Source organism: Osmerus mordax, chromosome 2 (genome assembly GCF_038355195.1).
Source record: "Osmerus mordax isolate fOsmMor3 chromosome 2, fOsmMor3.pri, whole genome shotgun sequence".
In the NCBI taxonomy this organism is placed as follows: domain Eukaryota; kingdom Metazoa; phylum Chordata; class Actinopteri; order Osmeriformes; family Osmeridae; genus Osmerus; species Osmerus mordax.
In genome coordinates, this window is record NC_090051.1 from 11875265 (window position 1) to 11892185 (window position 16921).

A 16921-nucleotide genomic window follows, 5' to 3' on the forward strand; every position below is an offset into this window, starting at 1 on the left:
TCCTATTTGAATATGGGACATAACAATGGGACAACGGGATGACTGGGTTGCTTCTGTAAAGAATAGCTTACTTGTAGTGCTTTAAAAAGGTTGTTTGGGGTGCCATAACTTGTCATGGAAGGGAATTTCAAATCATGCCTAGCATCAGTGGCGATTTGTCCTGGCTTAGGTTACTGAAATGAATTTGTGCAACAGGCAAGGGATCCACCTGAACAATCAATATACTTCATTAAAGCTAACACGGTTGTGAATCTGACACTACCATGCATAGACTCCAAGTAGCTAGCTACTGTGGTAAACCTGTCTTGTTTTGCAGTGGTTTACACAGTCTCGCTAAACAGATGATCGGAGTGTTGTTATGGGCTCAAATAAACACTCATTGCTGTGTTTTACAACCGGAGGATTGATCGGAAGACTAGAACCGTTTTGTCAGAATAAAAAAATAAAAACTATGCCTCTGACTGGTTTTGAACCTTTGCTTACCAGCTCAACATCTCAGCCAATTGAGCCACTCCCAGACATGGATTACACAAAGTTCAATAACTAGATAATAAAAAAAGTAGTTTCTCCAATGGCGAGCATTGTCAGATTTGGTCCAAGTTCAAACAGCTGTAATTCAGTCATATTTTGACATGTCAAGGTGAAACTTTGCATGGTACTTCAGGGGCGTGTCACCTTGAAGCCTATTAGGTTTGAACCATCCTTCAAAAATACATTTGATTTAGTGACACTAACATATTGAGGCAATGTGGACATTTACATAAATACACCCCTTTCAGCCATTTTGTATTTGATTCAATTGTCTTAAGTAAAGTTTTTAAATACGTCAATGATACATATCTGTACAAAATTTAAAGTCAATTAGATCTTTGGTTCAAGAGAAGAGGAATTGTTAAGGTTTTCCAAAATTATCACTGTACAGGAAAATCCATTATGGCGGACCTTATGGGTCCTTGAGGCTTTTTTGTTCCTCATGAAAAATGAGGCATGCACACCAAGGTTCAGAAGAAGTGGAGCAATGGGGTGGAAATGCCGTCACTTTGAAAATGTGACTTTTGGGCGTGGCCTGTGGCGCCCCCTATGGTCCGATGTGGCCCATATTTGGTGTGGGGTACCTACTTAGATGTAGTATCAATGTGCCAAATTAAAACATTTATGACCAGGGACTTTTTGAGATATTGGGGCACAAGGAGAAGAAAAATAATAATAAGAATAAGAATACTAACAAAAACAATAGGTTCCCTCCTACCGGAGGAACCCTAATAATAAAACTAAGGAATACAATAGGTTCCCTCCTACCGGAGGAACCCTAAATATATAACACTTTAGCAACTCTTAAGGATGGCAATGAACACATAAGAGCAGCCTACCATCCTTTGTAGAAAGTAATAGAAAGGAGAGTAGTAGACTATAATAGTAGAAAGGAGGGTAGTAGACTGCAGTCTATGTAGGTAGGCCTAGACTATGTAGTCTGCTGGAATCACACACAAGGAAGCAAACTCACTGTAGCCAAGCCTTGACCACTGTTCAGTCTGTCTGCATCTCTGTGTGTCTTTGCATGTGGGACATTCTTGAACGGGCAACTATGCCAGGAAATATGAAGGGTATACCTTGCTCCAAAGCAGTACCTGAATATTATCATCAGTTTTTCAGGTAATCTTGAAACACAAAGAATCAAGGAGACTTTTTATTCAAAGTATTTTCATTGTTTAAAGTAGCCTATATTTTGACAAGCCTCTATGTTACCTCTCCTTCTGGCTTCCCCAATATTATAGGTGCAATATACTGTCCCCATGGGTGTATCCAGGCCCACTGGAAGACTCAGTGTCCCAAATGTTGCCCTTTCCAAAAAAGACGATTAGATGCTGTGCCCAACAGTCTCCCCTAATGTTCCCACTAGGGCATGCTTTCCCAAAGTCCCTTGCCATGTAAATATACGGCAACATTGACCTTTTTGGGGACAACTCCAAAAAAACTCAAATCAATTTACGCTGCTGAAACAACACCACTCTGCTGGTTTACGCTTTGCTTTTTGCGACATAACTCCTCTTTTCGACGATCGCCTGATCTGGGGCCTGTACTACGAATCAAGATATGGCGTTAGCGAGGTAACTTCAGGTTCAACCCAGGGTTTTCTGTACTACGACAGAGGATCACTTGTTAGCGGGGTAGATCGCCATGGTAACACATGCTGAACGGCTAACCTGGTCGGGAGCAGGTTAAGTTGGAGATCAGAGATCAACCGGTATAAAAGCCCCGCCCACTAACTCATTCTTGAGGATAATGGCGTCACCGTTCATAGAAGATCCTGTGGAGCTTGGTGCGCGGATAGTGAGAGGTGCGCTCAGAAGAGCCATAACATTTAGAGATCGAAAAAACCCTTTCGCATTCCCTAATGAGTATCTTTTGAAAGAATGAATAGATTCTCAGCAGAGGAAATTACGTATTTTTGCCAGCTTCTTGAGCCGTATGTTGCCAATGCTACACATCGAAGCCGTGCGCTCACAGTCCCACAGACTATATATACAGTTTCGTTATTTCGCTACCTACTTTTATAGTGTGGGTGATGCGGAGAACCTGAGCAAGAACACGGTCTGCCGCGCAATTTGCAAAGGATTTTCTTCAATGGCTGTTGCCACCATATTCTGATTAATGGAGCGATGAAAAAGAGATATCCAAAGCGCCCTTTGTAAAAACTTTGGACTAATATGTTGACAAAATGAAACAAGGATTTTCATTCTGTCTTCATGCAATGTTCTGATTTCCGTTCTGGAAATGTATGCACATTATATCATATTTTACAACTTCATGCATCATTTGCTCATTTAAACATACATTTACAGAAAACTAGTAATGACAACAATATTTGACCTAATATTAGTTATCAACTGGGGAGGTTTCATGTTGATATGTTATCCCTATTCACTGGGGTGTCTCCCCTTAACCCATTCTGTTGTCCTTGGGTTGCTTTGCGCCTTTTCCTACTCATTTCCATATCAGAAATGTGTGTTTCTTTCAACCAAAATATTTCAAACCAAAAAGAACTGTGTATGGTACCATACAATGCTCTTCACAAGTTAAATAAATGATCATTTCACTACTTTCATTGAATTTGGATGTTTCATTCACTTTTATAGCATTTTTCAAAAAGAATAAATAGGATATTGAAAGAAAGAAATGGTGAACCCCCCCACAAAAGACTCAAAATGCACAACAAAAAAGCCACAAAAAGGTATAAAAAGACCAAAACGTAGAAAAAAGTTTAACAAATACATCCTTATGTGTTCTCCCTTCCTATAGGAACACAGAAAAGCCAGCCTTGTTTTTTTTAATTAAAAGCCTCTTATACTCTATATCGAGCCTCTTATACTCTATATCGAGCTCCAGGGTTCTTTTATACAGGGCCCTCGCATTGTCTGCTCCAACCTGAAACAAATAAAGAACATTGTCCCTTTGCAAGGCACACTTGGAGAAAGTTGAAGGTATCCATTTGACTACTGTGTTTCAAGGTTCATTGCTTATAATTTGTGTCTTTGTCTTGGCCTTGAAGTGGAGTCCCTAGGCTCAGGGGGAGGAAGACGTTCCTCTTCCTGCTGAGTTTAACACCATAGCAATTTAATCAATTGAGTCATATTTGAAATGAGCACTGTAAGACTTGTCTCATGTTCAGACCACCACTATTAGCAAGTCATTACAGACACTTCAATCACAGCCACACGATCACACACTCTGACCATCTGTGTTGCAAGTGGTAAATAAAACTCAAAAGTGTACCCCCAAAATGCTCTCTGAGCAGGCAGACACAGTTTCCTGATCATCTAGGACCTCCACTTGAGAAAGTAAATGGCATATTTGATCAATATTCAGCAACCACATATGGCATACATACTGGCATATGACTATTAGTTTCACTGTTACCTCTGTATGGCACAGTGGGACAACAGTGGGTGGTGGCAGCAACACCACTGTATTTCCTGTCACTGCAGAGAACAGTAATACATTTCACTCCTACAATATTCATAAATAATTGTTGTCACATAGATTACTTGAAACATACATATGCTTGGGTTTCCAAGCTGCTGCCACCAGGGTCTGAAGAAATGTCCCCTTCCACTCCTTCCATCATGAGGTGACCCTGATAGCTGGAGAGGGCCAGCTCCTCAGCAGGAGTGAAGTCCTGTGGAGGAGTGCCCCCCCAGTTTTCTTTGCCTTATTTTTCTTCCTGTTGGCTGCAAGCAATTTCATTGTTCTATAGGCCCTTGTGATATCTTGTGCCTGGGGCACAAGATATCAATAAGTCATGTAGCTTACGCATTTACAGCGTCTGCTATTTTCTGCCAGCTTGGCAGCAGCGTCTTTGTTGATTTTTGTCTGTATTATATAGGGATGGGACGTCTGGCACTGACGCATCGATGCTTGTGTTGCAAAACCAATACGCACAGTTTCGAAAAAGTGGTTTGGAGCTTGTGTCAAATTACGATGCCACGTGATTGATGACGTTCAATGCTTCAGACGTCACAAACTGGTTCAAAGTTGTGGCGCACTTCTAAAAAACAACAAACAAGTAACAAATCCTGTTCCTGAATAAGAACTTATAAATGTTATCAAATAAGACTGTTGCACAAACACATTCCCCCAAACCCTGTTATGGTACACTGCCTTTTCATATTGCACAAGCACATCCCCACTGTCCCAAGTATTCCCCTGATTCACAATACATATCACAAATGTAAGGAAAGAGACAGCTATATAAGCAGAGTGGTCGTGTAGGCTATTACTCTGTATCAGCGGTCATTTAATACTTCCATACACTTAAGCATTCTACCGCCCTTATACTGTTTGCTGAACATTACAAAGTGTGGTGTAGAGTAGTTGAACATCACAGTAAAACATATTTATTGTATGAAAATTACACAGTTCTCAAATACACATGTATGGTTTTAATGAATGAACACGAATATTAGACTATCACGTAGCCTTACAAAAATGAACGACATAACAGGCGAAATACCGTCAGAAACTACTGGTACATCTCATTCAGTTAATTTAAACGGCTGCTATAATTTTAGCTGACCACTAGATGTCACTGTGCTCTCCAATTTCAATGCGCCAATAGTTCGACTCTTTGGTTCGGCACAAACTGGAAGAAACCACCAAAGCTTCACAAGGCACCGTTTGCCCATCCCTAGTATTATATGTCTGTATTCCTGATATGTTTGTATTACAATATTTCACGCAGGAGGAGTAGACAAAGTTTGGAAGATTATTGTCGGCTCCTCCTGCGTGAAATATGCGACTCTTGTTTTGTCCATGTTTGCGATTGGACATACGGTGCAAACACCGCCCCTTTATGTGAACGCGCACATCTCTAGATTGTAGTGATGGGAAGTTCGGATCATTTTACTGATTCGGTTCTTTGAATCTCGTTCAGTAAGGGGGGGGGGGGGGGGGGGGGGGGGGTCCTATGCAGGTCACGTGAAAAATGATCCAAAGACTCGTAGAAAGACCGGGTCTGGATATGAATGAATCGTTCGTTTCCTCGAGCTACCACTACAGAGCCTATGCAGGTCACGTGAAAAATTATCCAAAGACTCGTAGAAAGACAGAGTCGGGAAATGAACGAATCGTTCGTTTCCTCTAGCTACCACTACAGAGCCTATGCAGGTCACGTGAAAAATTATCCAAAGACTCGTAGAAAGACCGAGTCGGGAAATGAACGAATCGTTCCCTCTAGTGTTTCCTCTAGCTACCACTACAGAGCCTATGCAGGTCACGTGAAAAATGATCCAAAGGCTCGTAGAAAGACAGAGTCGGGAAATGAACGAATCATTTCTGTTTACTTGGACGAGCCTATGCAACAGTCCCGATGCGCGGCCACGAGAAAATGAACGAATCAGTCTTTGAGAGGACTCGTTACTCCCGAGTCCTAGTAAGGATTCGTTCAAAATGAACGAATCCACTACTAGATTGGAAAGATCAGGGGGGTATTCGTCGTAGCTCGCTAAGCGGTTTAGCGAGCAAATTTTCAGGCTAAGATAAAAAACGCCGCTCTTTTTGGTTCGTGGAAGCAACTTTCGATAAATCCCCATAGTAACATATCAATTAGCACTAACCTGCTCCAGAGCAGGCTAACGTAAGTGTAGCTGGATAAGCTTGCCACACCCCCGGAAAATAACATGGCAGCTCCCTTTTTGAGAGACCCAGTTGACCAAGGAGCTATATTTTAGTTCGATTAGCTTTCCATACCAATAGAGTTCTTCGCGATTGCCAAGATCCTTTATTTCACACGGATGAGTTCTTGTTTGAGCGATATCGATTCAGCGGACAATGACTCATTTATTTGCAAGACCTTCTCGGGCCGTACATTGCAAATATCACACGCCGGAGCAAGCTTTATGCTTTATTATGAGCTTATGCTGCTGTATGTGAATATGTAACGCTATGTTTCAGGAAATGTCTTGTCTTATCTGTTGTGCCTGTGCTTTTTATATGTTTCACTGTGGGAGAGTGGGAAACGTCATATCGATTCCTTTTTATGTCTTGACGTGAAGAAATTGACAATAAAGCTACTTGAAACTTTAACTGTGCTTCAGACTGCATAGCCTTGAGTTTTTTTGCGTCAGGTAGGCTATAGGCTACATTTTTTATACAGTATAGGCGATGCAGAAAACATTGGCAAAGCTGCAGCATGCGTTGCTGTAAGAAACGTGTACTTGGCGCTTAACCAGCTGATGAATCAATTCATCATATTCCCTGGCCATGTCCCAGTCAATGAAATCAAAGAGGGATTTACACATAGGCCTACATGCATATACACATATATAGTACATGATATAAGCGCAGTAGCCTACATATATCCTCATAATTGTCTATAAATTCGTATCAATTAGATACTCTTTGGCCTTGTTTTTATCTAGCCTACTTATTCTGAAAGAGTTGAGATCATTATTTTCGCTAGCAATATCTCATTTGATTATTAATTTCCATTAAGCCTATACCAGCAGGCACATTTAAAGAAATGTGATCTGATTGATTGGGGTAATGAGGCACTTAAGATGAGCCTATACATTTCCCCAAAACTTTCGCATTTAGCTTATCGGCAATTTTTTGCCAAGCTTGTTGTCTTGCTCTGGCAGCGGTGTTTGACTTAAGGCCGATTTATACTTCTGCGTTTTTACGGAGACTGAGACAGGGAACGCCCTCTCCGTCAAGGAACGCCCTCTCCGAGCCCCTCGGAGAGCTCTACGTGCACATCCTGATTTTCCTGACCCTCCGTCCGTCCGTCATTTTACGGATACCCCTTGGCTGTGATTGGTCAGTATTAAGAACCGCTTGCGTCAGGTGCGGGGCTGCCGTGATGGCCGTAATAAACAGGACGAAATAATCCTTTGACCGCCATTGCTGTAAGTTTTTACAATTCATATTTCAGCTAAACAGTACATGTAAATCAGAATCTGAATTAAAATGTTACGAGAAATGGGCAGTGTAGTTGCTGAAAATGTGCGTATTTTATTGATGAAACGGCTAATTTGTACATTTGCTCCGACTTCTCGATAACCTAGGTAAATAAACACTCGACGACTTACAAAAAACCGTTGCCCCACCTACTCTTCTGGCGGTGAATTGTTTTCAGCACCCACAGCCTTCGGAGTACTATAAATTCATTAATTGGAGGGTCACAGACATTACGGCGCAGATGAAATGATTCAGACTACAGTATTTATATGTTCAACAATATGAAATGTAGTTTTTGGTGTTTTAAAATTACACCAAATTTATTTCGGATTAAAGAGAGAGCACAGAATAGGCGCAGGGAATTTAGAGGTGGATAAACGCAATTTCCGCAATTTAGAGGTGGATAAACGCTATTTCCCAATTTCGGGAGGTGCGTAAACGTTGTTTACGTGCGTTTAGCCCCCACTACATCCCTGGATACAGCACTTTATGTAGTCTAAATTATGACAATCCCCCACCCTCCATAATACAATTTCTCAATGTTTTCCTATACTTCATTCAGTGTCAGTCACATTCTCAACGGGCCCGCCCTGTGTAGCCTACTCACTAAATCTCTCTCTACGGTCAGCTCAACTTGTCTCCTCAGTTCCCCTCTTCTCCCTTGTGGGACAGATTCTCTCACTTTGAGGAAGACCAGACACATGGCCTTGACCTCCCATTGAAACCTCTTTCCTATCAAAATTTCACTTTTTGAAACTGCAACTTGCAAACGCTAGCTTTTGAAATAGGGCAAGTTGTGACGTCACAACTTGCAGCATCAACTTTGTCACGCCCCAAAATTTACATTTACCCGCCCTCTGGTTTTCTGGTCAAGGAACATAAACGGAGCTCGCATAGATCTCCGACACTTTTTTAGCTAACTGCACACTGCTCGGTACTTCCACAGGAATTACAAATGAGAAAGTTCATAAGTTTTCAAGATATTGAAAATGGAGCGCCGTAAATGCAGTGTTCCAGGGTGTACCGGGAATCCTAACACTTTTCACTATCTTCCCAAAGAACAAGACACTAGACAGGCATGGCTGATGTTTATCTATGGGAATATCCCTATTAAGTACGACGCTAAAGTATTCATTTGCTCGGACCATCACCGAGGACACTTTCGAAAACCTGGGACAATGTTAATCAGGATTTGCTATGAAGCTGTTGCTGAAAAGAGGTGCTGTTCCGACCTAAGGTTGATCACAACCGCAAGCTGTATGATGTTGTCGCTAACAGTTACTAGCAATGCTAACGTATCCTGCCTGTATCTAGCGCGGTAGAATGTGTGATGATTTAGTTTATTGACAATGGGGCTAACGTTATTTCTTGTTCCTGATTGTGTTTCATTCAAATACATAACCTGTGTTGTCATGTAAATCTACAATTCAAGATGCATGTTTGTCCAGATCTATTTTGCAGCAAGATAGCTTGAGCTAACTGAAGCTGAGTTGAATCATGATAGTTTGTTTGGTAAGCTGTAGCTAGTGCTAATGTTACCCACCTAAGTCGATCCTGTTTGCTTGCACAGGGATCTTCTATGCTAGAGCTACGTTATAGACAAACATCTGCCATGCCCGTCGACTCAATGTTAGCTAGACTCTAGCTCATCTGTTTTTTATTAACGCTGATTTGCAAGGAATGCAAGAACACCTAGATAGCTAAAACGCCTAGAGGCATGTAAACTAGTTTAGCTTGCTAACGCAAGAGCATAGGTAATGTGTGATGATTTAGTTTATTGGCAATGGGGCTAACACGTTATTTCATGTTCCTGACTGTGTTTTATTCGAATAAATAACCCGTACATGTAAATATACAATTCACGATGCATGTTTGTCCAGATCTTGGCAGGTTATTTTTTATCTAGCTAACTGAAGCTGAGTTGAATCACGATATAGTTTGGTTGCTAAGCTGTAACGTTCTACCCACCTAAGTCGATCCAGTTTGCTTCGACAACAGAAGTGGAAACAACTAACGTAATCATTTCAAAGGATATCTAGTCAATCTGTTGAAAACAGTGTTGTGTAGACACAATAGATTTATTCGTACGTTTTTATTTCAAGTCTCCACCTTCGTTGTTTCAGTGAGTGTTGGCCGTGTTGCGTCTTTGCTCCACAGCTTCACTCGTTGTAAACCAACCAATCAGCGCGCAGCTCATCTATATATTCATGAGCATACCATAAAAGGATAAAACCTAGCGTTTTTTCCCGGGAACATTTCAGAGGATGTATCAGGGGGCATAGAACAGCACCCGGGCCATTTTCAGCCCAACCAATGTTACATACCCTATTCGGAGACCTTAAGGAATAGTGTGAAATACCCCAAAAACCCAGTCAATGACCCCTTTAACGCTGATTTGCAAGGAATGCAAGAACAGCTAGATAGCAAAAACACCTAGACTGTAGGCATGTAAACTAGTTTAGCTTGCTAATGCAAGAGCATAAGTAGAATGTTCGATGATTTAGCCTAGTTTATTGGCAATGGGAATAAATAACCTGTGTTGTCATGTAAATCTACAATTCACAATGCATGATTGTCCAGACCTTTGTCAGGTTATTTTTCATTTTATTTTTCAGCAAGAAGCTGAGTTGAATCACGATATAGTTTGGTTGCTTAACTGTAACGTTACCCATAGGGCTGTCCCCACTCAGTCGACTAGTCGATTTTCTGGTCGATATGTGAGAAATATTAATCTATCAAGCGTTGCACAGTCAGTCGGTGAACAAGTTTAAGAAAGCTTTATTGCTTGCGGCCGGCCCACAAGGAGACAAAAACATCACACGCCATTGTGCTACAAGTTTGTCTGCTAGCATGTTGCGCTAGCTACCTATTTAAGCAGCCCCGCTCTTTACAGTCATTGGTTAAGACAAAGGCATGCAAATGTCCCATGGCTCTTCTTCATTGGCTCCCTTGCATAGACCTGGCGCGCGTGTGTGCGTGCGTGTATGATGTTTACGACATCAACCCTGATTGAAACACAACAACAGAATCTCCGGTCCTGGGGTCGTAAACTCCTTCACATAGGTGTCAACCAGGGGCGTAGCCACGTGGTGGCCAGGGGGGGCCACGGCCACCATTGGTCAGAGAATGGCCACCCTGCCAGCCCCCCCCCCCCCCCCCCCCCCCAACCTCACAAAAACAAAAGTTTTTTTTTTTTTTTACCTTCCTGGACAGAAACGGTATAAAGCTGAAATAAATGCATTTGTATTTTTTTTTATAAAGTCGTCTTATATTGGCATTTGTCACTTATGCAACAAGCCCAATATTCGCAACATGTTGGGCCACACCCCCATCAACAGCGCAAGACACAAACCAACGCACCTGCATTCTGACAGCGCTTCAATGGAGACTAGCAGCTAACCACTGGATACCGTTAGAAAACTGCTGCTCTGAGTGATGCAGTGTGTGAGTTTTAAAATAGTAGTTTTTGACAATCAAGTGCCACCCCAAATAAAAGACTGGCCAGAGCTGGCCCCCCCCAGAAATAATGTCCTGGCTACGCCCCTGGTGTCAACAAATGGTCACCAGACCTTGCGTCTCCACCTATAGACCAATTATCACCCTACGTCACACCACTGTCAAGCATGCTCAACTGCCCATGTCGGCTGCAAAAGACGAACTTCTCCCAGGTATAATCAGTCCCCTAGGATTTCGCAGGCCTTTTTTGTGATAGTTGCGGGCTAAAATTCCTGATTTCGCGGGAGCTTTTACAAAAAGTTGCGATGAAAGTTGCGGTGTTTTTTAGGTGTTTGTTGCGATGAAATTGCGGGAGCAACTGAAATTTGCGATAAAAAGTTGCGAATTTCCCTCTTTGTAATTTTAATTGAGTTATTGGTTGAAAATTAAGTAATTAACAAACATTCATCAAAGAATAAAACCATTGAGAAATGGTCCCCTAAATAACCTTACCAACATGCCATTTTTCATCATATCCCATTTTTAATCCTTATCCAACCAGGATTTACATTCGCATGCATTGAAGGGAGGAAAGGAATCTCCCTTTTTTTAACAAAAAAGATTGAAATCTCTATCTGTCTGCAATACCGCTCTCGGCCTCCAATCAACTCGGCGCTCTCACACTTGCCAGGCATAGACAGTAGAAGAAAGCACACGCAGCAATTGACTGGTTGGGCAACCCTGGATACAGGACTGTTAACGGTATGTTTTTCGCCTGGAAGTCTCTAGAAATCTGGCACCTTATTGAACAAAATTAAAAAGAGTGAAAGAGTTCACAGACACCAGAATGAACACGTTCACAGTATCGTTCATCAAGCAGTAATACAGTACGTTCAGTTCACATTCACCAAAATTATCAACGAGTTCATGAACTTTCGTTCAATGAATGCGTTCAGGCGCAACACTGGATTTAACCCCTACTGGAGAGAGTTGTGGGAGACGACAATGATTGGTCAAAGTTGCGGGAAAATTGCGGTGATTGGTTAAAATTGCAACGTCGCGCTGAATTTGTGGGGAATCGTTGAATTCGCGTGAATTGGTGCGATTGCAACATCGCAAATTCCTGGAGGGTCTGTATAATACACTTGGAGTGTAGATCAGGTCATCATATATCTCTGGCCACTGGATTTCAGAGCTTGACATTAACTTTTTGAGGCACTTGTCCTTTGGACAAGTACATTTACGTTTCATTTGTCCATGCACAAAAGTCACTTGACCCCCCATACCTTTAAATAGCCTGACCAAGTGATAGGGCAAAACTAGCCTGGCTAACGGAGGTCGCTTTCTCAGGCAAATGAATGAAACAGGCTTGGTTAAAGAAATCAGAGATTCTGGCTATCTTCAGCAGGCTTGTATCTACAAAAGGCAGTCCTCCCTGACGTTTATAGTGTAGAATGGAGTGAAATACAACATTGTGCACACTGCCAGTGAGCGACCCGAGTCTGACTGAGGCTAACGACGTCAAAACAGTGTAACGGGGACGCAGTCTCGCTCAGAATCAGATTGCCAGTTTTACACAAATCACAAAAATAATTGGACCAGCTGGCTAAAAGCAGAATTCCAATATCTCTTTAAAGCTGCCCTGCTCGACTTTTTAGGTGTAGAATTGACTGTAAAACTGTAAAATTATGAACTTTGTGACATGACGTGAAGACATGGCTGCCGCATAAGACTATGCGGTCTACCGGGCGACATTCTCACTCAAATTTCAAGACTTTCGTAACCCAAATCAAAATTCTGATGTGACAGATCAATGGGGAATCGCTTTTTCTCTTAAAGGCTGTCCTCCTCGACCTTATTGGTCTTTTTAAATCGAACTATTTGTATAATCCGTGTACTTCTCTAGCCATTATAAAGGCTATCCTGTTCCGGTTTTCTGCAGCCACATTGCGCGCGCATCCCAAATGTTTACAAACAAATAATTGGTCTATAGTCCTTGTCACACAGTATCTTAAAACAACCACAACCCCCTCTTCTAAGTCCTCAACCCCAAGATAAGGGTCCTGTATGTTTACCCAGAGTTCAGATTTGGGGTTAGGCCTCTCTTTGCACCCAAGGAATACTGAACACAGAATCATTCTTATACAGGATAAATGTGTTACATCTTCAATTTTTCCAGCAATATGCTCTTGGTCGACTAAGATTTTTTTAGTCAAGCTGCCGTATGGCAGTGTGAGATCTGATTCCCGCTTGTGTCATCATTGGTGAATTAACGAAATGTTCTACAGAAATTGTAGATTATATTATTTAAGACAAATAAAGCAACTCTAAAAATATATAATTTAAAAGAAAAGGTGTTACTGTTTTCCCTTTCGTTAATCTGCGCTTTGTTTTGGTTTGGTATTTTGCACACGGCACGAGCACAATTGGCTGCCGAACTACAAACTCTGCCATAGCCTACTTTGTCGGTGTTATTAGTCAAAATGGCAAAGAAATCTGTGGTATGGCAGCATTTCATTAAAGTACATTTACATTTACAAAGTACCGGGTGACTCGAAAAACGTTAAATGCAAACTCTGCCAACAACGGTTTATTTTTCATAGTTCGACGTCGAATATGATGTAGCCTACCACCTGAAAAACTTAAGTTGGCCTAGCCCTACTTCGCTCATGCTAACGCGCTGGGTTAAAAAATGAATATGCCTATTATAAAAATCACATCCAAATCGAATGACATTATCTTCTCCGGCCAAGACAACTAAATCTTTCTCTGTTGCACCGTATGCTGCAAGTTTTCAGGTAGTGATAAGCACGCTCTGATGATTTGCATGTTAAACAAACAATATTTTTAATTTGTAGTACATTGTAAGAGATACTAAATACCATCGGCATTCAGTTACAACAGGACTGGTGATACGAGTCTTATTATTAGTAGGCTATTAGCGGCTGAATCTGCAATGTCCAGCAGCCATTGAGTCAGATCGGGAAAATGTTTGTACGTTTTTTTTGTGTGGAAAAAAAAAAGCGTTTCAAATTTCGATTAGTCGATTTTCAGACGTTTTAGTCGAGTCTTGGTCGACCAAAGAAAATCTTAGTAAGGGACAGCCCTAGTTACCCACCTAAGTCAATCCCGTTTGCTTCGACAAACAGAAGTGGAAACAACTAACGTTATCATTTCAACTGATATCTAGTCAATCAATGTTGAAAACAGTGTTGTGTAGACACAATAGATTTATTTGCACGTTTTTATTTCAAGTCTCCACCTTCGATGTTTCAGTGAGCTGTATATTCATGAGCATACCATAAAAGGATAAAACCTAGCGTTTTCTTCCCGGGACAATTTCACAGGAAGCACCAGGGGGCATAGAACAGCGCCCGGACCATTTTCAGCCCAACCAATGTTACATACCCTATTCGGAGACCTTAAGGAATAGTGTGAAATACCCCAAAAACCAAGTCAATGACCCCTTTAAGTGAATTTAATTTTGGCAAAGTTCACAAAAACAAATATCTGGAAAAAATAAGCCATCATGCTAAGCAAAGCAGCTCACACCACGATCAAATTGAAACTGATAACACTGTAGATATTACTCACTTAATTTTTTAACAGGACCTGCACTGTATGCCTTCAACAATGCTGTCTTTACTGAGGATGACTGGCATGGCATTCAAGCTACAGGCAGGAGTGTCAAGCGCGATGACCCAAACAAGGTTGGGAGGTTTGGGATTGGATTCAACTCGATTTACCACATAACAGGTTAAACATGACATATTACTATACACATTGTATGCTGAGGCGATTGATAAACCATGTGAATACCCTATCCCATGAAACATACAATAAACCACATGTTATCTCATTTTTAGATGTTCCATGCATATTCAGTTCCGAGTGCTTGGGGTTACTGGATCCCCAAGAGAAGATACATGATCGAAGACCAGGCTTTCTGTGGTCCCTGGTTGATAAGGAAGATCAAGGCACATTAATGAATGCGCAGTTCCAACCCTTTCAAGATATTGTCAAACTGCTCACCGGCAAGAGTTGGGAGAATGTCATTATGGAAGATCAAAACTTTAATGGGACACTCTTCAGATTCCCCCTTCGCAGTGAAGCTTCAGAGATTTCTGATAATTTGTACAACACTGATAAAGTTGTTCAGCTTTTTGACAGCTTCATAGCTGATGCTGACATAAGTCCTCTGTTCCTGAGAAATGTGTCCTCATTGTCCTTGATGCATATAGACATGAATGACTCCATCAACATCAGGCTGAAAGTGACCTCCTCCAGCCCTTCAACAGGTCTGGGTTTGATGTCTGGTGCAGAATTAAATTTTGAAAGTTCAACATGCTTCAAAGTTATAACTTCAAAAGACCAAGAGCAGACAAAGACAACGAGGTGGCTTGTGACAACATGTTGTATGAAAGAGGGAAATGTAACAAAGTTGGACTTACTTGCAAAGAAGCTATGTTTTCGGCCTCAGGTTGATTTAGCATTCCAGTGTGGTCAAGACAGTGTCCCAACTGATGGTAGACTGAGCTGCTTTCTGCCTCTTCCAAATAATGAATCCAACAAGACAGGTCTCCCAGTTTATGTGAATGCCTGCTTTGGCCTCACAGACAACAGAAGACACATCAAGTGGCAAGAGGAAGACCAGAAGTATGATGAAGCTGCCATGTGGAATGAGCTATTGATAGAAGAAGTCCTCCCGTTAGCATACCTAACTATTATCCAGGACGCCATCAACTTATCCAAGGGCTCATTATCTGATCTTTCTGCCTTTTATGTGTATGGTCTTTGGCCAAATGTCTCTCAGACTGGACATAAAGAGAAGTGGCATAAAGTTGCAGTGGATGTCCTAAAACGGCTTTTTGGAGCAAACATCCCAATCTTGTCCCTTGCTGCAGATGAAATACAGTTTGTCTCTCCCTCAGAGGCTGTATGCCCATCCTATAATGCTATGGCACCTGAAATAATGGCTGCTGTGACAAGGACTATGATCTTCTTTGGGGAGAAGCTTGTAACCTTTCCAGAGCACGTCTCAAGAGCGATTCAATTAGCTTTTCCAGACCCTGATGGACTGAAATGGGTGACTCCAGACTTTGTTCGAGATGTTCTCCACAGAGATGCAGAGTTAAACCTATCCAAAGAGGACAAACTCTGTCTTCTTGAGTACATCTTGAGTGATGGGAATTACCATGACCTTTTGGGTCTTAAGTTGCTTCCTCTCAGTGATGGAACTTTCAAATCCTTCACAAACAAAAAAGACGACTTTGTGCTGATAGACAACAACACTTTTCAAAGGTAAGTCATTTTCTTGTCAGTCTTGTGGGATTGTGATCCTCTGATCCAATAGTTTTTTCCTCTAAAAATACGTTTATTTCCGGTCCAGGGTGCTGCTGCCAGGATACCAAACCAAATTTATTCTTCAAGATCTGAGCCCCACCAGCGTTGAACATCTAAGGAAACTAGCAACAAGAAGTAAGAATTTCAGAGTGCTTCAAGGCACTGTACAATGAGCTACATTCTAGGTAGATTTACTTATAGATTATATACAACCCCAATTCCAAAAAACTTGGGACGTTGTGTAAAATAAAATAAAAAACAGAATACAATGATTTACAAATCTCATAAACCCATTATGTTGTTCACAATAGAACATATAAAACATGTCAAATGTTTAAACTGAGGAAATGTACAATTTTAAGGAAAAAAATAATCAATTTGAATTTGATGGTAGCGACACGAGGGAGTCAGGTGGCTGAGCGGTTAGAGAATCGGGCTAGTAATCAAAAGGTTGCTGGTTCGATTCCTGGCCGTGCAAAATTACGTTGTGTCCTTGGGCAAGGCACTTCACACTTAGCCTGGCTCTGCCCTCCTACGTACTTCCGCTCAATTTTGATTTTGCTTCGGTACTTGGTCTGGCCAAGAGGTAAGTAAGTCAGATGTCTCCGGTTAATTTTCTACCGGCCAATCAGCGAACAGAGGGAATGGCTGTCGTGCACTAGTTTGTGTTGTAGTTACGTAATGGCGG

The 16921-nt window shown here is 41.5% G+C and overlaps 1 protein-coding gene across 1 annotated transcript in view; it reads left to right on the plus strand.

The window, feature by feature from the left end:
* sacs2 (sacsin molecular chaperone 2) overlaps positions 1–16921 on the plus strand; it is a 44477-nt gene that overhangs the window by 14132 nt on the left and 13424 nt on the right. The window contains exons 5-7 of the mRNA XM_067259759.1: positions 14500–14646; positions 14757–16191; positions 16280–16368. Coding sequence (XP_067115860.1) covers positions 14500–14646; positions 14757–16191; positions 16280–16368 — 1671 coding nt within the window. The remainder of the gene's footprint in view (positions 1–14499; positions 14647–14756; positions 16192–16279; positions 16369–16921) is intronic.